The sequence below is a fragment of the Lampris incognitus genome, chromosome 14 (genome assembly GCF_029633865.1).
Source record: "Lampris incognitus isolate fLamInc1 chromosome 14, fLamInc1.hap2, whole genome shotgun sequence".
In the NCBI taxonomy this organism is placed as follows: Eukaryota; Metazoa; Chordata; class Actinopteri; order Lampriformes; family Lampridae; genus Lampris; species Lampris incognitus.
In genome coordinates, this window is record NC_079224.1 from 49,160,157 (window position 1) to 49,185,828 (window position 25,672).

Below are 25,672 nucleotides of genomic sequence, written 5' to 3' on the forward strand. Positions count from 1 at the left end.
GGAGAACACTAGTGTGTTTCTAGGACACCGCAACGAACTTCAAGAAGGAAATGATGCGATCAACACGTCATAAATACTGACATGACCACACCACCATGCACACATTACGAGACAGTCATGTTGACCGCTCATCGTCTTTTTAGGTAGAGCTTATCATAACTTCTTTTTGTGTGCAATCGGTCTAAAACTCATTTTAATGCAAATATATGCAGTTGTAGGAGCATTCAGGGAGCAGCAGGGCTGTTCCCCCCCCCACCCCCCCACAAAGTTGTTAAACTTTGAAAATCCAAACCGGTCATAATGACCGCCTTGGTTGTTCTAGTGTTAACACCTCCCTCTGGGTGCTGGACTTCCTCATGGGTAAAGCCACCATCAGTCCAAATGGGCAGGATCTCCTCCAGGACCATCACACTGAGCACCGGCCCTGCACAGGGCTGTGTGCTCAGTTCGCTGCTGCTCACGCTGCTGACTCATGACTGCACAGCATCATCCACCTCCAACCTCATCATAAAGTTTGCTGGTGACACTACAGTGGTAGGCCTCATCACAAACTGATGAATCGCCACACAGAGCGGAGGATGGACTAACTGGTGGCATGGTGCAAAATCACCATCCTCTCCCTAAGGATAGCGAATACTAAGAAGGTAACCATACCCCCCTGACCATTGATGGTACATGTGTATATCCAATGCTCCAACTACTTTTAATGTATATGTTCAAAGCCCTTGTTTTTTTTTCCAGAACTGTATGACCATACATGTCGTATACTGTCGGATATTGTACCGATTGTAAAGCCCTTTGGGAGTACCTTGTGATTTTGGGCTATCCAAATAAACTTGACTTGACCATGGTACGGACGTGGAGAGAGTCAGCAGCACTAGGTTCCTGAGAGTGTACATCACAGAAGACCTCTCCTGGTCCTCACATGTTAATGCACTCTCCAAGAAGGCTCAGCAGTGTCTCCACTTCCCTGTGGTGTTTGAACAAGGCAAGTCTGCCCCCACCCATCCTCACCACATTCTACAGAGGCACCATAGAGAGCATCCTGACCAGCTGTATCACTGTCTGGCATGGGAACCGCAAGGCCTCGGCCACAACTCCCTACAGCGGATAGTGAAGACAGCTGGACAGATCATAGGAACTGCTCTCCCATCCATCCAGGCCATCTATGACGCACGGTACACCTGGAAGCTCTCAGCATCATGAAGGACCCCACCCACCCTTCCCACATCCACTTCATCCTCCTACCCTCTGGCAGGAGGTACCGGAGCGTCCGTGTTGCCTCCACCAGACTATGCAACAGGTTCATTCCTCAGGCTGTGAGGTTCCTCACCAGCCTGAACACTTAGACCTTCCACAGAATGACTTTTGACCTTCTTCCTGTTGCACAATTAACTGCACTGTCACTCTAAACAACACACTTACCTGTACAACTATCACTGCCAGAAACTCACTTTTCATGTCAAGTGTCCTTATGATGTTTAGGTTTGTGAAGTACTTTTGTTTTTAATGTACTTTTTGTTTTGACTATTTATTGCACATCATTTTTTGTTGCACTGTAGACCATGTGAAATGCAGTCTTGTTCCCTGTATGTATGAGTCATGCATGTGTGGAAATGAAAGCAGTCTAAGTCGGGGCGTTCAGGGAGCATAGCAGTCTATTCCGTTACCTACCAACATGAGGATCACTGGTTCGAATCCCCGTTTTACCTTCGGCTTGGTCGGGCATCCCTACAGACACAATGGGCCATGTCTGTGGGTGGAAAGCTGGAAGTAGGTATGTGTCCTGGTCGCTGCACTAGCAACTCCTCCGGTCCGTCGGGGCAAGGGGGGGGGGTAGCGTGATCCTCCCACGTGCTATGTCCCCCTGGCGAAACTCCTCACTGTCAGGTGGAAATAAGCGACTGGTGACTCCGCATGTATTGGAGGAGGCATGTGGAAGCATGTAGTCTGCAGCCCTCCCCGGCTCGGCAGAGGGTCATGGGGCAACAACCAGGATGGCTTGGAAGAGTGAGGTAATTGGCTGGGTACAGCTGGGGAGAAAAAAAGGGGGGGGGGAGCCAAAACAAAAAAAAGCAGTCTAAGGTGTGAATGGGTCCAGACAGGGAGGGGTAGATGGTTCGGTAGCTGAGCAGGTCTGGTGTAGCTGGGGGGAGGAGAAGGAGGACAGAATGGAGAGTCGTTGGTGAAGCTGCGGGGAGACAATGAGGCCCTGAGTTAAACCTGTTGAAGAACAGGTTACCTCCTTGGCCCTGTCCAAATCTCCGGCCCCTTGTGGGTAATCATTAGCCTGCTTGCAGCTGGTGATCATCCTCATGCTGCTCCACACCTCTCTTGTGTTGTTGTCCTGCAGACTGTCCTCCAACTTCTGCCTCTTGGTGTCCATGTTCTCTATCAGCTTCTCTCTGAGCTTGCTCTGCACCTGCTCCAGTTCTTCCTTGTCACCAGACCTGAAGGTTCTCTTCTTATCGTTGAGGAGGGCCTTTACGTCACTTGTAATCCAAGGCTTGTTGTTGGGAAAACACCACAGCCTCCAGTTCGCCACATAGAAGTTAATGTAGTCCGAGGTGCAATGTTAAAGACCATCAATGTCCTTCCCAATGTGACTCATCGAGAACATCCCTGTCCGTTGACTCAGAACTGTCCTGCAGACCCTCATCAGCCTCTGTCCATCTCCTCACAGTGCTCGTGGTCACTGAGTGCTGCTGGACTAGAGGCTCATACATGGGCATAAGGTAGACTAGGTTGTGGTCCGATCTGCGCCGGGGGGGGGTGCTGTAGAGATGTAGGTGTCCTTCCCATTAGCATATAACAGGTCCAATGTTTAATTCTCCCTGGTGGAGCATTTCCCAAACCGGGAGAACGCTGTCAGGGTTACATGGTTAAAATCCCTGAAGATTGCAATGAATGCGCTGGGGTGCTTAGTGTGTAGTCTTGCAATAACAGCATGCATAGTCTCACACACTGTCTCGGACTCAAGTCCTGATTTTCAGGACTCGTAATTGATGTGTACTTGAGCACTGATGACTCGCACTTGGACTCGAACACTGGAGACTCGAGACTCGACTCGGACTCGAGGTTTAGTGACTCGACCACAACACTGATTTCTAGTGTTTCAGCAGTTCTTCTGTGAATAGGTAAGCTCTTCCAGAGGTTAGGGGCAGCCACCACTAAGGCTCGGACACCTCTATTTTTGTCCCTGGATCTTGGAACATCCAACAGCATCTGGTTGGTTGACCCCAGGTCTCTGACTCGAGTATGATGATGCAGGAGTTCTTCCTGATAGTGTGGTCCCAGCCCATTTAAAACTTTATAGCAATAAAATCTAAAATCAACCTGAAAAGGACAGGAAGTCAGCAGAAGGAGGCCAATACTGGTGTTATGTGATCACGTTTTTGCTTTCCAGTTAGAAGATGAGTGGCTGCATTTTGTACAAACTGCAGACAAAGAAGAGACAATTGTTCTACACCCTCAGAATTACAATAGTCTAACCGAGTGGGAATAAAAACACGAAAACCTCTGTCAAAATCTTTGAGAGCACAGTAGGATTTTAACCTTGGTTAAAAGTGTTAACTGAAAAAAGCCAGTTTATAAACTGAATTAATCTATCAAATTTGAAGGACCTGTCAAAATTCATACCGATTCTTAACAAAAAATCGATTGTAAGAACTAAAGGGCCAAGTGTACCTTCAGATCCATCCAAACATGGATCAGGTCATCCAAACATAACAGTCTCAGTCTTATTTCCAATAAGATCAACACTGGAACGACCAAGATGGTCATTTTGACAATTTTGGATTTTCAACGTTTAATTACTTTGTGAAAACAAAAGACACAGACCTGCCGCTCCCTGGATGCTTCTAAAATTGCATATATTTGCATTAAAATGAGTTTTAGTTCAATTACGCAAAAAAGTTATAAGATCTACCTAAAACGACCATGAGCGGTCAAAAAGACGGCTTGTAATTTGCGCGTGATGGTGCACGTCATGTCACTATTTATGACGTGTTTTGGTCGCGTCATTTCCTTCACGAAGTTAATTTCTCTGTCCTAGAAACACACTAGCGTTCTCCAGTGCAGGGAAATGGTCTAAACGTGATTTTTATTATTATTTCCAACATTTCTGGGTACAGCCACCATTTCAGATGCACCATGACTACCACCGAGGCGTTACAGTATTTACAGGCATTGGACAATGGCGATCTTTAATTGTTTGAAAAACAGTATTAAAGTTGTTAAAATGTTAATTTTGGTGTCAGTCATTTCTTAACAGGCATGTGAACATATGCAATGCGTTAACATCTCAACTGGGTATTTATCTTTGCAGAATATAGAGTTAAAATCCGGCGGTCATTTTGACCGCCCATGGTCATTTTAGGTAGGAGTGAAAAAAGTTAAAGTCCATCCAAGTTTTGACATCTTTTAAACAGGTCAAATAAGGCTGCATTGAATCTGCTTTTTGTAGGCAGATATTTGTATATCATCAGCAAAACAATGAAAAGGAATATTATCAGAATCAGAATCAAGTTTATTGGCCATGTAGCTTTGCACATACATGCAATTTGCATCAGCTCAAATGCTTCTTAAAAAGGCACCCCAAGGGCAGCATATACAATGAAAAGATGATGGGGCCCAAGATGGAGCCTTTAGGGACTCCATAAATAAGTAGGGCTGCAGTTCAGGAGCATTTGCCTAGGTGAACCGAGAAACTCCCAACTGTCAGGTATGACTGAAACCATTTGAAGGCAGTACCTTTGATGCCTACGCACTGTTCAAGATGTGATAAAAGGATCCTATAATTCACAGTGTCAAAGGCTACATTACTACTACTACTACTACTACTACTTCTACTACTACTACTTTTGGCTGCTGCCATTAGGAGTCGCTACAGGAGATCATCCATTTCCATCTCTTCCTGTCGTCTGCATCTTCCTCTGCCACGCCAGACACCAGCATGTCCTCCCTCACAACATCCATAAACCTCCTCTTTGGCCTTCCTCTTTTCCTTTTACCTGGCAGCTCCATATTCAGCATCCTTCTCCCAATATACCCAGCATCTCTCCTCTGCACATGTCCAAGAAGAAAGCCACTTTATTTTATTTTGTCATTGTATTCTTACAACGAATCTGTTCTCTGCATTTAACCCATCCTATTGTATATTAGCAATGAGCAGCTGCTGTGCCCTGGGACCAACTCCAGTTCTTCTTTCCATTGTCTTGATCATGAGCACAGGCATGAGTATTAACCCTAACATGCACGTCTTTTTGATAGTGGGAGGAAACCGGAGCACCCGGAGGAAACCCAAGCAGACACGGGAGGAACATGAAAACTCCAGACAGAAAGGATTTGGGATGGCCTTGGGTTCGAACCCAGGACTTTCTTGCTGTGAGACAACAGTGATAACCATTGGGCCACCATGCCGCCCACAAATCATCTCAGTCTTGCCTCACTTGCTTTGTCTCCAAACCATCCAACCTGAGCTGTCCCTCTAATATACCCGTTCCTGATCCTGTCCTTCTTCATCACTCCCAGTGAAAATCTTAGCATCTTCAGCTCTGCCACCTCCAGCTCCACCACCTGTCTTTTTGTCAGTGCCACTGTCTCCAAACCAGACAACATAGCTGGTCTCAGTACCATCCTGTAAACCCTCTCTTTAACTCTTGCTGGTACCCTTCTGTCTCAAATCACTCCTGATACTCTTCTCCACCCACTCCACCCTGCCTGCACTCTCTTCTTCACCTCTCTTCTGCACTCCCCGTTACTTTGGAGAGTTGACCCCAATTATTTAATTAAACTCATATGCCTTCGTCACCTCCACTCCTTACATCTTCACCATTCCACTGTCCTCCCTCTTGTTCACACATAGGTATTCCGTCATGCTGCTACTGACTTTGGTTCCTCTTCTCTCCAGTGCATACCTCCACCTCTCCAGGCTCTCCTCAGCCTGCCCCCAACTATCACTACAGATCACAATGTCATCCGCGAACATCAGCCCATGGAGACTCCTGCCCGATCTCACCTGTCAACCTGTCCATCACCATTGCAAACAAGAAAGGGCTCAGAGCCAATCTTTGATGTAATTCCACCTCCACCTTGAACCCATCCATCACTCCTACCACACACCTCACCACTGTCACACTGCCCTCATACATATCCTGCACCACTCCTACATACTTCTCTGCCACTCCCGACATCCTCAGCAATACCACACCTCCTCTCTCAGCACCCTGTCATACGCTTTTTTTCTCTATACTTCTCCATCAACATTCTCAAAGCAAACATCACATCTGTGGTGCTCTTTCATTGCATAAAACCATACTGCTGCTCGCTGATCATCACCTCTCCTCCTCTTAACCTAGCTTCGATTACTCTTTCCCAAATCTTCATGCTGTGGCTGATCAACTTTATACCTCTGTAGTTGCTACAGTTCTGCACATCGCCCTTGTTCTTGAAAATCGGTATCAGAGGTGGAAAAAGTACAAAAATATTGTACTCAAGTAAAAGTACCAATACTTTGATTAAATATTACTCAAGTAGAAGTAAAAGTACTCATCTGAAAATGTACTCAAGTAAAAGTAAAAAGTAGTTCATTTGAAATGTACTTTAAGTAAAAGTTACTTAGTTACTTTCTTTGTGTGGGGTGTGAGGGTAGTAAAAATAGGACAAGGGGTCAGAAATCCATAACTATTTTGTTTTTAATTAAAGAACAAGTGTAACAAATGTAAGCGCAATAACAACAACTTCACAACAACTGAACTTCTTGTTCAGTTTAAGTAGCATCTTAAAGTTAGTTGAGCTCATCCATTCAGTGGTACAACATTAAACATGCTTACTCTCACGTTTTCTCTCTCTCACTCTCTCTCTCACATGCACACACTCTCCCTCTCTCTCCCTCCCACCCTCTCTCTCTCTCACACACACAGGTAAAAAGTACAAAGTAATGCCCACATGATGACGCTCATAAGTGTTGCTACAAAGTCAAACTGACATAAAGGAGCAGCAATATTCCAGAGGAGACATGCTTGTGTGTGTGTGTGTGTGTGTGTGTGTGTGTGTGTGTGTGTGTGTGTGTGTGTGTGTGTGTGTGTGTGTGTTTGTTAACCGTCAGAGAATGAGAATGTGTTAATGCCATCTCCACAGCTGCAAGAGCGCTATAGAGGGCATGTGTGTGTAAGTGCGATAACAACAAAGAATACCTACACAAATGTAAGTGTAATTACAACAACATACATGTCAACACCAACAGCAACAGCTGTTATACTGCAAATCAAGGCCGCTAGTTTTGTGACACCCTGAATCACCTGTAACCTAGTCTACAAACTTCTTGTTCAGTTTAAGCAGCTGCTGATTTTCAAAGTTAATTGAGCTCATCCATTTAGTGGTAAAAAACATTAAACAGGCTTGTGCACGCCTACTTTCTCTCTCTGTCTCTCTCTCTCAGAGAGGTACAAACTACAAAGTAATGTCCACATGATGACGCTCACAAGTGTTACAAAATTAAAGGAACTAACATAAAAGAGCAGCAATATTCCAGAGAGGAATATTGCAAATCAAGGCCACTAGTTTTGTGACACCCTAAATCACCTATAACCTAGTCTACAAACTTCTTTTTCAGTTTAAGCAGCAGCTGATTTTCAAAGTTAGTTGAGCTCATCCTTGCTCGCTTTGCAGTGAACAGTAATCCAGCACAACTGAAAAGCCGCTCGCAGGCAGCTGAAGCAGGCAGGCCAGTGTTGAGTTTCAGAGAGAGTTTTTTTAAATTTGGAAAGCAGTTTAGCAGATCCATATCGTTTGGGATACAGGCTAGGTACCCTTCCAACTCCCCTGTACCTTCTGACGTTCTGGACTTCATTGAGGAGAAGAAATCATCTTCATCTGAGGAATGTTGTCCAACTTGCTCCACTTCCACCTCTGCCATCTGGTCAAGGTGTTGTCTGACATAAGCCAGACCTGTCGAGTGACAAACAACACATTTCTGACAATTAAGACTTGATTAATTTACCAAGAGTGCACCATAATGCATAATGCCTTATAGCACTGACCACATTGTATTGAGTATAAAACAAAGTAGAGCTCCAATAAACTGTTGAAAAGCAGTTTATTATAAGATGCAATCATACCTGCTTCTATGACATCAGGCCTCTCTGTCCAGGTGGTCTTGAACTTCGGTAGAAGTATTGCTGCCGCAATCAGTTCTGGGTCCATCATCATCTCACCAAAACGCTTTTGGACACCATCCTGAATGGCTTTGATGAGTGGTAGACACATCTTGGATGAGGTCTCCTGCCTTTTGAGTTTTGCTTGTAGCTGACATATCACTGGAAGAAGCCACCCTGAGTGTGTGTTGGTCTCTGACTGAAGTATGTTCAAGGCCTTTACCAGAGGTTTCATCACCGAGCAGTAATCAGTCAGGAAAGCAATTTCTGCTTGAGTCAGCCTGGCATAAATAGAATACAAACAATTGTTAGGAAATCAAGCAGGAAAAGTTAAGTTTCAAGTATGTAAACACACATTCACACTTTCATACTGTTGAAATGCAAATTAAAACTTACGTTTTTAATTTGAATTCTTCACAAATATTCCTGATTGCCTCCTCCCCTTTCTCTTGTATGATCCATATGATTCTCTCCACAGCCATGAATGTTGAATTCCACCGCGTTTGATTTGGTCGGATGAGCTGGAGTCGGCAATGATCTTCCACAACTTCTGCTGCCATGTATGAACGACCCGTATTGTTCCACATGGCTTGACATTTCCCAAAGGCTGCACGTGATAGTCTCTTGTATGTGTCCATCTTCTTTTCTGCTATCTCAGCATCTGTTGTGGCAACTAAGTTGAGAAGATGGCATGCACACCTTTGGTGTGTAGGAAGTTGGTACTCCAGGCCATTATCTTGCTCCAGGATGCTGAATGTGTCCAGGTAGTTGGCTGTGGGCTCATCATCAATTGAATCTCTGTCCGACTCAGCATCTGATTCTGCATCCTCAGACTGGCTCTGTTCTCCGAAGACACTAAAAGCTTTAACGAAGTTTGAGCCACTATCTGTTGTGGTTCTCACCACTTTGCCCCTAATTCTATACTGACAGTGTATGTCGTCAAGTGCCCCTGCAAGGACATCAAAGGTGTGGGACCCTCTTAACCTCTTACATGCAAGCGCAGCTGATCTCCTCTCAAAGGTTTCTTCATCCACCCAATGACCCGTCACCCCAATAAAACTTTGCTGGTGTGCAGTCCAACAATCTGTAGTGGTGGCAACGTAGCTCACTTTACTGAGATGGGACATGACATTCTTCTTCATCTGAATGGCAGATGCCTCTAATCTTGTCCGGACAGTGGACCTGGAAATGACCTTGCATTGTGGATTTAGCGTTGTCAAAAGTTCTTTGAATGCAGGTTGTTCAACCAAACTAAATGTATGAAGGCCCTCACATATTAGCCTAATGATGATCTTGTCGATCTTGCCTTGTGGCACACGGCGGTTGCCTCCCACTGTCATGGCATCTTTTATATTTGTTTGCTTGCTTGGACTTGGTGGATTTGCTTGGTGGGTTCGCTTCCCTGGCTTTGCTCGGCTAAAAGCCAACTGTTTCGATGGATGTTTCCTCTGTGAAAAAAAAGAAAAGGGTATTATCAGTAGAGGAATCAATGTGGTGCGTATTAAACACACTGAAATTAAAACTTTGATAAATAAAAGTTTTCTATTTCTTTAGTCATCACATTTTGTCTATTACATTGTATTAAGCACAATATGCCACAATCCAGAGGGTATTACAATGCTGCACCCTTCCCAACAAAATCAATGATTTGGATTTGAATGCTAAAATTGAGATTTCAAATCAACATCAAAAGCCAATGTGTTTCTATAGCCTACCAGTATTATGATACAGATGAAGTAGACATATCAATGCATGTGTAATCATCATAGCTGCTTGCATGCACACAGAGCAACAATCGCCTACTAGTGATCTAATCCCTTGTCGTTGATATGAAGGAGTCAAAACAATCTTTTCTGGGTCTGCCTAGTAGGCGGTGAGCTACGAGGCCTTATCGTGCAGTCGTGCACCCTCCTTACAATCGAACGAAACCAACTTTTTTTGAAAGGTCTGACCATGCTGAACATGTTAACAAATGTTAACATTGAAAATTTTGGGTTGCACGTCAGGTTTCAGGTACTCAATGCATTTCAGTGTATTTCCCTCCATTGGCTCTCCATGAGCAAGGGGAAGGTGTGACATCTGTCTCTGCATGTTTAATCACATCTAGAGGACACAAGCTTTTGGAAAATGTATGGTTTCAGTGGTATTATTGGCTTTCCATAATAGTAGAGACCAAAATTTAAAGTCTTTCTACTTGATTTGCCTTGTAAATCGAGTAGAAAGACTTTACATTCTGGCCTTTATTATTTAGAGAAAGCCAATAATACCACTAAAACCATACATTTATCACTAGATGTGATTAACTTGCAAAGACAGATGTCACACTTTTCCCTTGCTCATGGAGAGTCATGTTCCTGTAATTGTAATGCATTTCCAATGGAGGGAAATACATTGAAATGCATTGAGTACCTGAAACATGAAATGCAACCCAAAATTTTCAATGTTAACATTTGTTAACATGTTCAGCATGGTCAGACGTTTTTAAAAAAAGTTGGTTTCGTTCGATTGTAAGGAGGGTGCACGGTAAGGCCCCTTAGCTCCCCGCCTATAGTGGAGGAGCGCTGAGTGCCCTGTAATGTTGGTTAGGCAAAGTGCCTCACACTACAACCCTCTCTGTTAACACAGTTGATACATTTGATTTGACTGTAAATTCAAAGACACAATCAAATTGAAACCCGTGGCAATTTCGACGGGGTAACACCGACTATTCATAGCAGCTAAATTTAACCAAGGCTAATTTCCCCGAGTCCACTCAAGACTACTAGCAACTAACAGTTAGCCTTTACACACTCAAGTACCAGGGGCTAGCTGTTATGCAAATTTAGCCAATGTCCTAAAGACTTAAACAGACTGCAAATATACATTACGCGTTTTGTATCTGTTTGAAGTACAATAAACATGCGGATTGTCGGCTGGAGCGAGTTCATTTGGTACTTAATGATGTGTCACGTTTGATTATGTTAGCATAGCAGCTAATTAGAATGTGCTGGCTAGCTGTGGGTTTCTTCTACTGTCAATGGTTGCAGGTGCTAGCATAAAAATGCCCACGAAATGGGGTGAGCCTGGGTTGGCTATATTAAATAAAACTACTAATGAGACAGCAGAAATACTTACCAAAACATGCTTCTGCAGATTTGAAGTGGAGTTGTTGAAAGCAGACAGGTACTTCACTGCTGGGAGGCACATCTTGCACTGCATGATGATGCTGTTGCCTTTCCTACGCTTGAACAAAAAGAAATCTTCCAAATGTGGCCAAGGATTTTTTTTCTGCATCTAGTTCTACAGACTTCGATGTTTCAGCTTGAGCTTCATCTATTATTTCTAGGTCCGGATCTTCTGGACCGCAACCGCTGGCCGTGCCTGCTTTGTCGACCTCCATTCTAGCACTAGAAACTAAAAACTTCGCGCCAACTAACCTAGCTTGTCCGCGCGCGCCCTCTATGTTCACGCGCCAGTGCTAATCACATCATCATTTGTCACTGTTGGTTCTGGCCATTGGTTTACTGTCTATGGTTCTGGCGCGTATTTTTCCCCTGTAGGTTGAATTGTTATTTTTACTCAGTAACGGATAGGATTTATAAAGTAACTAAGTACAATACTTGAGTCAAAACGTACTCAAGTAAAATACAAAATACCGATTTTAAATTGTACTTAAAAAATACAAAATACACAAAAAAAGTATTCAATACAGTAACGTGAGTAAATGTATTTCGTTACTTTCCACCTCTGGGTACCAGTATGCTCCTTCTCCACTCCTCAGGCATCCTCTCACTTTCCAAGATTGTGTTAAACAATCTAGTTAAAAACTCCACTGCCATCTCTCCTAAACACCTCCATGCCTCCACAGGTATGTCATCAGGACCAACTGCCTTTCCACTCTTCATCCTCTTCATAGCTGCCCTCACTTCCTCCTTGTTAATCCACTGAACTTCCTGATTCACTATCCCCACATCATCCAACCTTCTCTCTCTCTCATTTTCTTCATTCATCAGCCCCTCAAAGTACTCCTTCCACCTTCTCAGCACACTCTCCTCGCTTGTCAGCACATTTCCATCTCTATCCTTCATCACCCTAACCTGCTGCACATCTTTCCCAGCTCGGTCCCTCTGTCTAGCCAATTGGTACAAGTCCTTTTCTCCTTTCTTAGTGTCCAACCTGTCATACAACTCACCATACACATTTTCCTTTTTCTTTCCCACCTCTCTCCTCACTTTACACCACATCTCCTTGTACTCCTGTCTACTTTCTTCATCTCTCTGACTATCTCATTTCTTCTCTGCCATCCTCTTCCTCTGTATACTTTGCTGTACTTCCTCATTCCACCACCAAGTCTCCTTGTCTTCCTTCCTCTGTCCTGATGACACACCAAGTACCTTCCTAGCTGTCTCCCTCACTATTTCTGCAGTGGTTGTCCAGCCATCTGGCAACTCTTCACTACCACCCAGTGCCTGTCTTAACTCCTGCCTGAACTCCACACAACAGTCTTCCTTCTTCAGCTTCCACCGTTTGATCCTTGGCTCTGCCTTCACTCTCTTCCTCTTCTTGATCAACAAAGTCATCCTACAGACGACCATCCGATTCTGCCTAGCTACATTCTCCCGTCACCACCTTGCAGTCTCCAATCCCTTTCAGATCGCATCTCCTGCCTAAGATATAGTAAATTCCTCCATTCTCAATACATCACCCTGTGTTCTTCCCTCTTCTTAAAATATGTATTCACCATCCTTTTCACCAAATCTACCACCATCTGTCCTTCCACATTTCTCTCACTGACACCATACCTTCCCATCACCTCCTCATCACCTCTGTTCCCTTCACCAACATGCCCATTGAAGTCCGCTCCAATCACCACTCTCTCCTCCTTGGGTACCCTCTCCACCAAGTCATCCAACTCACTCCAGAATTCTTCTTTCTCTTCCATCTCACACCTAACATTCATCATCACACCTTCAATTTCCAGCTTCATACTCATCACTCTGTTTGACACTCTCTTCACCTCCAGCACACTCTTGACATACTCTTCCTTCAGAATTACTCCTACCCCATTTCTTCTCCCATCTGCACCATGGTAGAAGAGTTTGAACCCACCTCCGATGCTCCTGGACTTACTCCCTTTCCACCTGGTCTCTTGCACACACAGTATACCTACCTTCTTTCTCTCCATCATATCAGCCAGCTCTCTCCCTTTACCAGTCATAGTGCCAACATTCAAAGTTCCGACTCTCACCTCCACACTCCTACCCTTCCTCCTCTCCTGCTGCCTCTGGACATGCATCCCCCCCTCTCCTTCTCCTTTGCCCAACAGTAGCATAGTTTCCACCGCCACCCTGCTGGCAAACAGTACTGGTGGCAGTCATTGGTACCTCGGGCCTCGACCGTTCTGGTATAGAAATCTGATTTATGAACTGCATATTTGATTTGGCAAAGACTTGATGCCAGATGCCCTTCCTGACGCAATCCTCCCAATTTATCTGGGCTTGGGACCAGCACTAAGAATGCACTGGCTTGTGCATCCTCGGCGGCTGGGTTGAAGCACCAGTCAGGTCTAAATGCACCAGAATAGCAGACTTCCCTGAATCAACAGTTAAGAGATTATTAAAAACTCTTAAGAGATCTGTTACATTACTATGGTGTGGTTTAAAACTGGACTGAAACTTTGCATAAATGCAATGGTTATCTAAAAATGTTTGCAATTGGATAAAAACTACTCTCTCCAAAACTTTAGACAGAAAAGGTAATGTATAAATTGGCCTGAAGTTGGAAAGAAGAGAGGGCTCCAGATTTATCTTTTTGATAGCAGGTAAGGTTAGCTCATGGTTAAGGTTAGGTGATGGTTAAGTTGAGTGTTAAAGTTGGCTTATAGTTAGTTCACTTTAGGGTTAAGGTGAGCAAGTGCTTAAGACAAGGGTTAAAGTTAAATTGGGGTTAAGTTTAGGGTTAAGGTTAGGTAGCGATTCATCCACTGTATCTTGTACAGCTGCTGGAGGGTACATTGCCCATCATATACTGCCACTTTGGGAGAAGCTTCAGCAAATGACAATGGGATGAGGATGCGCTTGAGAAAAATGGACATCAGCAATATCAAGGAGATGACGCAACGCAAACCCAACGCAGGGTTGATGGCATCTGTGTTTGTGCATTTGTGTGTCTTTGACATCCTTGTGCTGTCACTGGTTTGATTAAGCAATGAACAGACTTCTTAGTGTTTGATGGATTTTGAGAAATGACTGATGTCTGTTGTTCTGTCCTCTGTCTCTTTACAGAACCCAGTTCGGGCTCCGGGGACGGAGATGGTATGTGCTGTTTGTCTTTTCACTGCTGCTTATTTGAAGCTAGTTCCTGAAACTCGGGCTGCTTCTGTTCAGTGTGCTCTGCTCAGCACAGGTAGAAACGCTGGCAGATAACAACCAGACTCCATGAAATCCATTTCTGTGATCAGCACTGGCACCATTCCTCAGAAGAACACAACAAAAGAACACAACAGACATCCTGTTAGCCTTCAGCCCGCTTCCTCAGAGGAGTAGCAACAGTAGAAGTCATGTTATTCACTTAATCGGGGTTTACAGAGGGATTGACAGAAGGAATGGAGTATCATTAAGAGTAAAAGAACCCCAACATCCATCACATGAGAAGCGGTCAGATAACCACACACTGCTGCTGTCTGTCTCTCAGATAACCACACACTGCTGCTGTCTGTCTCTCAGATAACCACACACTGCTGCTGTCTGTCTCTCAGCATCTTCCTACTGGTTTCCAGAGCAGTGAGAGGAGCGTAGCGGAAACATAAAATAGGTTAGCTGAGGGCTTTCCAGGTGCTCTGACCAGTCTGGAGACCAAGACGGACATGGATTAGCTGGCTGTCGCAAAGTAGAGCTTCAGATTCAGATTCCTATTGATCCACCACCTTCCTAAACCCTGAAGGCCCTGAGCTAGATCTTCAGACAGGGCTTGAGACAACACTGGAATCTGTGAATAGACTCTGATGAAGTTATTATTGCCATTTAATCATTACTAGTTGATTAAAGCAAACGACCCATCAGTTAAATCAATCTTTAAGTTTCTTGGTTCTGTCAGTCCAACCAATCAGATGTCCCAAAACTTCTTCATGTCAGGACCCACCTGTGGAAATACTTTTTGGCTCTGGATCCGCTAAATAATTTGTGGAGTAAAATAAGCAATAAATTCTTCTTACCCGCCGTTTTAATTGAATCCCTTTCCTTTCGTTCATGTTATGAAACGACTCTGGGTGCCTCCTGCAGAGGCCCCGTGGTGAAGAGGTGGATGAAGAGGTGGATGAACAGATGATAATCTCTCTGTTGTTTGACATGAACTTGTCATTCCTTCTGTCCAGCATGTTTCATGGAAAGATGGACGTTTTTCCGTGGCAGCTGGTATAAAACACAGCCATGCAACAGTATCATTGATACTCATCATAACGCGTAGTTGTGTTTGTTTCTGTCTGACACGGTTCATTAGTTCGATGGAGTGAACGAACGAGACGCTTTCTTTTGATTCAAGCATCATGGAGTCCGTAGGAGACCCGAAAGGCGTGGTGACGCTCAGAGACAGAGGACAGAAACGGATGTTTTTAGAGATGAAACCATCACGTAGCTGTTCTGGAAGGAGCGGCGTGATAGAATGAACCCAGGTTAGGGGAAGGGGGGACATGTTGACTTGGAGAGCTGGACGGCAGAGGAGCAGAACTGGTGTTGGTGACAACGGGAAGGACATTTAAAGAGTCTTCGTTCAGACTGATACTAAATGCATAAATGCGTCTGAGACTCCTTTAAAAATGAAATTTTGAGTTGCAAAACTATCGTTTTTCTGCACCTTTAAATTAATAATTATAATTAACATTTGTACTGACTCAGTAAATAAGTACAATTTCCTCATAAGTGTGTTTATGCATAGTCAATAATGTAGGTAAGGAAATCCCAGAAGGTTGAATCACTTCATCTGGACAGTCAGAAACTTTTCTTTATCATCTAAGTGACCTCTTCAGGTGTCCCCACCCTTATACACAATACAGTGACTGCAGGTGTCCCCACCCTTATAAACAATACAGTGACTGCAGGTACCCCCACCCTTATAAACAATACAGTGACTGCAGGTACCCCCACCCTTATAAACAATACAGTGACTGCAGGTGTCCCCACCCTTATAAACAATACATTGACTGCAGGTGTCCCCACCCTTATAAACAACACAGTGACTGCAGGTGTCCCCACCCTTATAAACAATACAGTGACTGCAGGTACCCCACCCTTATAAACAATACAGTGACTGCAGGTACCCCACCCTTATAAACAATACAGTGACTGCAGGTACCCCCACCCTTATAAACAATACAGTGACTGCAGGTACCCCACCCTTATAAACAATACAGTGACTGCAGGTACCCCCACCCTTATAAACAATACAGTGACTGCAGGTGTCCCCACCCTTATAACCAACACAGTGACTGCAGGACAGTAAACTCGTGTCCAGCTGACCAGATTCGACCTTGTGGGATTGCTCAACAGTGCCATACATGTCCGTGTCAAAGCAGAGGAAGCACTGCTGCTTACACTAGAAAGTAAAGGAAGTAAATGAGGAAATGTTTTCATATCTATCAGTTCAGTGAAAGAGCCGGTACGTTTGGGGTTCTTGTATCTCCTGCAGACTACGAAGGTTCTGGTTCAGATGTCGGGAAGAAGTTCACCAAGTGCAGCACGTGTAAATATGGAGCTGAGTGTGATGAAGACTCAGAGGATGTGTGGTGAGCATCTGATACTAGTATTATCCAATACTACTGTAATACTGTCTAATGGTGATACTGTCTCTTACTGATAGTATAAAATACTACTATTGTGTAATACTATTACTGTCTAATACTAATACTATCGTTCTAATACTTATACTCTCCAATACGAATAGTGTTTAGTACTGATACTATCTGATACTGACACCATCTTATACTATTACTATGTAATACTAATACTGTCCAGGACTAATACTATTTAATACTGATACTGCCTAGTAATAATAATATCTCATACTAATACTGTCTAATAACAACACTGTCTAATACTAACACTGCCTAATACTGATACTGTCTAATACTATTACTATCTAATACTGATACTGTCTAATACTATTACTATCTAATACTAATACTGCCCAATACTATTACTGTCTAATACTATTACTATCTAATACTAATACTGTCCAGGACTAATACTATTTAATACTGATACTGCCTAGTAATAATAATATCTCATACTAATACTGTCTAATACTATTACTATCTAATACTGATACTGTCTAATACTATTACTATCTAATACTAATACTGTCCAATACTATTACTGTCTAATACTATTACTATCTAATACTAATACTGTCCAGGACTAATACTATTTAATACTGATACTGCCTAGTAATAATACTTTCTCATACTAATACTGTCTAACAACAATACTGTCTAATACTAACACTGCCTAATACTGATACTGTCTAATACTATTACTATCTAATACTGATACTGTCTAATACTATTACTATCTAATACTGATACTGTCCAATATTATTACTATCTAATACTGATTATATAGTCCATTATATTAGTCAATTATATAGTCCATTATATGATCCATTATATAGCCCATTATGTAGTCCATTATATAATCCATTATATAATCCATTATATAGTCCATTATATAATCCATTATATTAGTCCATTATATAGTCCATTATACAGTCCATTATATAATCCATTATATTAGTCCATTATATACTCCATTATATAGTCAATCACATAATCATTATATAGTCCATTATATAATCCATTATATTAGTCCATTATATAGTCCATTATATAATCCATTATATTAGTCCATTATATAGTCCATTATATAGTCAATTACATAATCATTATATTAGTCCATTATATAGTCCATTATATAATCCATCATATAGTCCATTATATAGTCCATTATATAACCCATTATATAGTCCATTATATAGTCCATTATATAATCCATTATATAATCCATTATATAGTCTATTATATAGTCCATTATGTAATCTATTATATTAGTCCATTATATAGTCCATTATATAGTCCATTATATAGTCAATTACATAATCATTATATAGTCCATTATATAATCCATTACATAATCCATTATATAGTCCATTATATAATCCATTATAGTAGTCCATTATATAATCCATTATACAGTCCATTAAATAATCCATTATATTAGTCCATTATATAGTCCATTATATAGTCAATTACATAATCATTATATCAGTCCATTATATAGTCCATTATATAATCCATCATATAGTCCATTATATAGTCCATTATATAGTCCATTATATAGTCCATTATATAATCCATTATATAATCCATTGTATTAGTCCATTATATAGTCTATTATATAGTCCATTATGTAATCCATTATATTAGTCCATTATATAGTCCATTATATAATCCATTATATAGTCAATTATATAATCCATTATATTAGTCCATTATATAGTCCATTATATAGCCCATTATATAATCCATTATATAGTCAGTTATATAATCCATTATATTAGTCCATTATATAGTCCATTATATAATCCATTATATTAGTCCATTATATAATCCATTATATAGTCAATTATATAATCCATTATATTAGTCCATTATATAGTCCATTATATTAGTCCATTATATAGTCCATTATATAGTCCATTATATTAGTCCATTATATGGTCCATTATATAGCCCATTATATAGTCCATTATATAATCCATTATATAGTCCATTATATAGTCAATTATATAGCCCATTATATAGTCAATTATATAATCCATTATATTAGTCCATTATATAGTCCATTATATAATCTATTATATAGTCCATTATATAGTCCATTATATGGTCCATTATATAGTCCATTATATAATCCATTATATAGCCCATTATATAGTCAATTTCTCATTAAAGATGTGATAAAGTGTACACAGTATACATACAATGGGTGGGTGGATGGATGAGTGGGTGGATGGTTGGTTGGTTGGTTGGATGGATGGATGGATGGATGGATGGATGGATGGATGGATGGATGGATCATGGATGAGCTAACTGGAAGTGTGGTTTTCTCGTGCAGGTGTATCTGTAACATCGACTGTAGTGGTCACAATGAGAATCCGGTTTGCGCCACAGACGGGACCTCGTACAACAACCCGTGTTTGGTCCGTGAGGCCTCGTGCATGAAACAGGAGCAGATAGACGTCAAACACCTGGGCAGGTGTCCAGGTGAGACGTCTGCTCTGACTAGACATACAGTCTTCTAGCTTTCATATAGAGACAAGACATTCAGTCTCCCAGCTTTTATAGAGAGACAAGATATTCAGTCTTCCAGCTTTTATATACAGACAAGATATTCAGTCTTCCAGCTTTTATAGAGAGACAAGACATTCAGTCTTCCAGCTTTTATAGAGAGACAAGACATTCAGTCTTCCAGCTTTTATAGAGAGACAAGACATTCAGTCTCCCAGCTTTTATAGAGAGACAAGACATTCAGTCTTCCAGCTTTTATATACAGACAAGATATTCAGTCTTCCAGCTTTTATAGAGAGACAAGACATTCAGTCTCCCAGCTTTTATAGAGAGACAAGACATTCAGTCTTCCAGCTTTTATATACAGACAAGACATTCAGTCTCCCAGCTTTTATAGAGAGACAAGACATTCAGTCTTCCAGCTTTTATATACAGACAAGATATTCAGTCTTCCAGCTTTTATAGAGAGACAAGACATTCAGTCTCCAGCTTTTATATACAGACAAGACATTCAGTCTTCCAGCTTTTATATAGAGACAAGACATTCAGTCTTCCAGCTTTTATAGAGAGACAAGATATTCAGTCTTCTAGCTTTCATATAGAGACAAGACATTCAGTCTTCCAGCTTTTATAGAGAGACAAGACATTCAGTCTCCCAGCTTTTATAGAGAGACAAGACATTCAGTCTTCCAGCTTTTATATACAGACAAGATATTCAGTCTTCCAGCTTTTATAGAGAGACAAGACATTCAGTCTTCCAGCTTTTATATACAGACAAGACATTCAGTCTTCCAGCTTTTATAGAGAGACAAGACATTCAGTCTCCCAGCTTTTATAGAGAGACAAGACATTCAGTCTTCCAGCTTTTATATAGAGACAAGACATTCAGTCTTCCAGCTTTTATAGAGAGACAAGACATTCAGTCTTCCAGCTTTTATATAGAGACAAGACATTCAGTCTTCCAGCGTTTATATACAGACAAGACATTCAGTCTTCCAGCTTTTATATACAGACAAGACATTCAGTCTTCCAGCTTTTATATACAGACAAGACATTCAGTCTTCCAGCTTTTATATACAGACAAGACATTCAGTCTTCCAGCTTTTATAGAGAGACAAGACATTCAGTCTTCCAGCTTTTATAGAGAGACAAGACATTCAGTCATTCAGTGTGTGAGTGTGTAACAGTGTGTGTGACGGTGTTCATGTGTAACAGTGTGTGTGTGTGTGTGTGTGTGTGTTCATGTGTAACAGTGGGTGTGAGTGTGTTCATGTGTAACAGTGGGTGTGAGTGTGTTCATGTGTAAGTGTGTGTGACGGTGTTCATGTGTAACAGTGTGTGTGTGTGTGTGTTCATGTGTAACAGTGGGTGTGAGTGTGTTCATGTGTAACAGTGTGTGTGAGTGTGTGAGTGTGTAACAGTGGGTGTGAGTGTGTGAGTGTGTAACAGTGGGTGTGAGTGTGTGAGTGTGTAACAGTGTGTGTGAGTGTGTAACAGTGGCTGTGAGTGTGTTCATGTGTAACAGTGGGTGTGAGTGTGTGAGTGTGTAACAGTGTGTGTGAGTGTGTTCATGTGTAACAGTGTGTGTGAGTGTGTTCATGTGTAACAGTGGGTGTGAGTGTGTTCATGTGTAACAGTGGGTGTGAGTGTGTGAGTGTGTAACAGTGTGTGTGAGTGTGTGAGTGTGTAACAGTGTGTGTGAGTGTGTGAGTGTGTAACAGTGTGTGTGAGTGTGTAACAGTGGGTGTGAGTGTGTGAGTGTGTAACAGTGGGTGTGAGTGTGTGAGTGTGTAACAGTGTGTGAGTGTGTTCATGTGTAACACTGGGTGTGAGTGTGTAACAGTGTGTGTGAGTGTGTTCATGTGTAACAGTGTGTGTGAGTGTGTTCATGTGTAACACTGGGTGTGAGTGTGTAACAGTGTGTGTGAGTGTGTTCATGTGTAACAGTGTGTGTGAGTGTGTTCATGTGTAACAGTGGGTGTGAGTGTGTTCATGTGTAACAGTGGGTGTGAGTGTGTAACAGTGTGTGTGAGTGTGTTCATGTGTAACAGTGGGTGTGAGTGTGTAACAGTGTGTGTGAGTGTATTCATGTGTAACAGTGTGTGTGAGTGTGTTCATGTGTAACAGTGTGTGTGAGTGTATTCATGTGTAACAGTGTGTGTGAGTGTGTTCATGTGTAACAGTGGGTGTTCATGTGTAACAGTGTGTGTGAGTGTGTTCATGTGTAACAGTGTGTGTGAGTGTGTTCATGTGTAACAGTGGGTGTGAGTGTGTGAGTGTGTAACAGTGGGTGTGAGTGTGTGAGTGTGTAACAGTGTGTGTGAGTGTGTTCATGTGTAACAGTGGGTGTGAGTGTGTTCATGTGTAACAGTGTGTGTGAGTGTGTTCATGTGTAACAGTGGGTGTGAGTGTGTTCATGTGTAACAGTGGGTGTGAGTGTGTTCATGTGTAACAGTGGGTGTGAGTGTGTGAGTGTGTAACAGTGGGTGTGAGTGTGTTCATGTGTAACAGTGGGTGTGAGTGTGTTCATGTGTAACAGTGTTTGTGAGTGTGTAACAGTGGGTGTGAGTGTGTTCATGTGTAACAGTGGGTGTGAGTGTGTGAGTGTGTAACAGTGGGTGTGAGTGTGTTCATGTGTAACAGTGGGTGTGAGTGTGTTCATGTGTAACAGTGGGTGTGAGTGTGTTCATGTGTAACAGTGGGTGTGAGTGTGTTCATGTGTAACAGTGGGTGTGAGTGTGTTCATGTGTAACAGTGGGTGTGAGTGTGTGAGTGTGTAACAGTGTGTGTGAGTGTGTAACAGTGGGTGTGAGTGTGTTCATGTGTAACAGTGGGTGTGAGTGTGTTCATGTGTAACAGTGGGTGTGAGTGTGTTCATGTGTAACAGTGTGTGTGAGTGTGTTCATGTGTAACAGTGTGTGTGAGTGTGTTCATGTGTAACAGTGTGTGTGAGTGTGTTCATGTGTAACAGTGTGTGTGAGTGTGTTCATGTGTAACAGTGGGTGTGAGTGTGTGAGTGTGTAACAGTGTGTGTGAGTGTGTTCATGTGTAACAGTGTGTGTGAGTGTGTTCATGTGTAACAGTGGGTGTGAGTGTGTGAGTGTGTAACAGTGGGTGTGAGTGTGTGAGTGTGTAACAGTGTGTGTGAGTGTGTTCATGTGTAACAGTGGGTGTGAGTGTGTTCATGTGTAACAGTGTGTGTGAGTGTGTTCATGTGTAACAGTGGGTGTGAGTGTGTGAGTGTGTAACAGTGGGTGTGAGTGTGTAACAGTGGGTGTGAGTGTGTTCATGTGTAACAGTGGGTGTGAGTGTGTGAGTGTGTAACAGTGTGTGAGTGTGTAACAGTGGGTGTGAGTGTGTTCATGTGTAACAGTGGGTGTGAGTGTGTGAGTGTGTAACAGTGGGTGTGAGTGTGTTCATGTGTAACAGTGGGTGTGAGTGTGTGAGTGTGTAACAGTGGGTGTGTAACAGTGTGTGTGTGTGTGTAACAGTGGGTGTGTAACAGTGTGTGTGTGTGTGTGTGTGTGTGTGTGTGTGTGTGTGTGTGTGTGTGTGTGTGTGTGTGTGTGTGTGTGTGTGTGTGTGTGTGTGTGCTTCTCATGTAGCCTCCTCTGTCCCCACAGCGGAGAAAGACAAGATGGCCAAGAAGGACGACAGTCATCCTTTCAAACCCAACATTTTAGGTGAGCTGCCTTTTCTCACTGTACATCCAAAACACCAAATATCCTGGAATGAGTTGTTGTGTGTGTGTGTGTGTGTGTGTGTGTGTGTGTGTGTGTGTGTGTGTTGCGTTGCCTCACGTCACCTGCGTCTGGGACAAAACGTAGACCTTGAACTCGCCGCAAAGACTACAGCCGAGGGCCAACTAGCATGTACGTCCTGCGCCTGCGTGAGAGGAAATAACTCTCCCTACCAGCAGGTGGCGGTAGTCTGTATTGTCATTCACACGTTAAAACCGGGCAGCGTTTGCCACCATTGCCACCACACAGCCGTCGCCGGCCCCACGGTGTGGTGGTCCCGCCCCGCGGTCTTTTGGTTGTGGCAGAAGAAAGGAAATAAGGAGAAATCACAATAGATGGGTGACATCATGGATACTACGGCGACAGGCTCAAGGGGCCTTCCCGAACCCCTGACAGCTGGAGGGAGGGAGGGAGGGAGGGAGGGAGGGAGGGAGGTACGTGAAACCTCCGGGTTTGGAAACCTGGCTCGGCTCTTTGCTGTTCAGTTCCTCGTGTTGAAGGAACTTCCCGGTCCCGGCACCCAGAGGCCAAACAGGAAGTGAGGGCCGAGCTACCGGACCAGGCAGCAGAGCTGGCCTCCCCTGAGCCTGCCGGGCAGTACAGCTGCTCCTCCGCTTCTTCATCCCAGAGCGCCATGCCGCTGTGAAGATGTCAGCTTGTTGAAATGTTCAGCTGAGAGGAAGACCAGGAGGGAGAGGAGGCGCCTCCTCCTCCTCCTCCTCCTCTGTGTGGCCTCTTCACCTCGTCGTTCGCTTGCCTTCGTAACTTCCGTTTCTCTCCTCGTGCACTCATTCCCTCAGCTGAACAGCCAATCGGAGTGATCGCTCTCACCGTCTGGCTCCGCGGCCGAAAAGCTGCCGACACACCGCTGGTACTAGTCAGACACGCCGCTGGCACTAGTACTAGTCAGACACGTGTCGGCACTAGTCAGACACGCCGCTGGCACTAGTCAGACACACCGCTGGCACTAGTCAGACACACCGCTGGCACTAGTCAGACACACCGCTGGTACTAGTCAGACACGTGTCGGCACTAGTCAGACACGCCGCTGGCACTAGTCAGACACACCGCTGGCACTAGTCAGACACACCGCTGGCACTAGTCAGACACGCCGCTGGCACTAGTCAGACACACCGCTGGCACTAGTCAGACACGTGTCTGGCACTAGTCAGACACGCCGCTGGCACTAGTCAGACACGCCGCTGGCACTAGTCAGACACGTGTCTGGCACTAGTCAGACACGTGTCGGCACTAGTCAGACACACCGCTGGCACTAGTCAGACACACCGCTGGCACTAGTCAGACACGCCGCTGGCACTAGTCAGACACGTGTCGGCACTAGTCAGACACGCCGCTGGCACTAGTCAGACACACCGCTGGCACTAGTCAGACACGTGTCTGGCACTAGTCAGACACGCCGCTGGCACTAGTCAGACACACCGCTGGCACTAGTCAGACACGCCGCTGGCACTAGTCAGACACACCGCTGGCACTAGTCAGACACGCTGCTGGCACTAGTCAGACACACCGCTGGCACTAGTCAGACACGTGTCTGGCACTAGTCAGACACGCCGCTGGCACTAGTCAGACACGTGTCGGCACTAGTCAGACACGTGTCTGGCACTAGTATGACACGTGTCTGGCACTAGTCAGACACGTGTCGGCACTAGTCAGACACGCCGCTGGCACTAGTCAGACACGTGTCGGCACTAGTCAGACACGTGTCGGCACTAGTCAGACACGCCGCTGGCACTAGTCAGACACACCGCTGGCACTAGTCAGACACGCCGCTGGCACTAGTCAGACACGCCGCTGGCACTAGTCAGACACACCGCTGGCACTAGTCAGACACGTGTCGGCACTAGTCAGACACACCGCTGGCACTAGTCAGACACGCCGCTGGCACTAGTCAGACACGCCGCTGGCACTAGTCAGACACACCGCTGGCACTAGTCAGATACGTGTCTGGCACTAGTCAGACACACCGCTGGCACTAGTCAGACACACCGCTGGCACTAGTCAGACACGTATGTCAGACACGTGTCGGCACTAGTGTCAGACACATGTCTGACTAGTGCCAGCGGTGTGTCTGGCTACACACCGCTGGCACTAGTCAGACACACCGCTGGCACTAGTCAGACACACCGCTGGCACTAGTCAGACACGTGTCTGGCACTAGTCAGACACCGCTGGCACTAGTCAGACACACCGCTGGCACTAGTCAGACACGTATGTCAGACACGTGTCGGCACTAGTGTCAGACACATGTCTGACTAGTGCCAGCGGTGTGTCTGGCTACACACCGCTGGCACTAGTCAGACACACCGCTGGCACTAGTCAGACACACCGCTGGCACTAGTCAGACACGTGTCTGGCACTAGTCAGACACCGCTGGCACTAGTCAGACACACCGCTGGCACTAGTCAGACACGTGTCGGCACTAGTCAGACACACCGCTG

At 43.9% G+C, this 25,672-nt stretch overlaps 1 protein-coding gene across 2 annotated transcripts in view; it reads left to right on the forward strand.

Moving 5' to 3' along the window:
* tmeff1a (transmembrane protein with EGF-like and two follistatin-like domains 1a) overlaps positions 1-25,672 on the forward strand; it is a 100,217-nt gene that overhangs the window by 51,974 nt on the left and 22,571 nt on the right. Inside the window, exons 4-7 of one of the 2 annotated variants that reach the window (XM_056293213.1) lie at positions 14,420-14,449; positions 16,818-16,914; positions 19,301-19,449; positions 23,079-23,156. In XM_056293213.1, coding sequence (XP_056149188.1) covers positions 14,420-14,449; positions 16,818-16,914; positions 19,301-19,449; positions 23,079-23,156 — 354 coding nt within the window. The remainder of the gene's footprint in view (positions 1-14,419; positions 14,450-16,817; positions 16,915-19,300; positions 19,450-23,078; positions 23,157-25,672) is intronic. The other variant, XM_056293214.1, reaches the window with a different exon arrangement.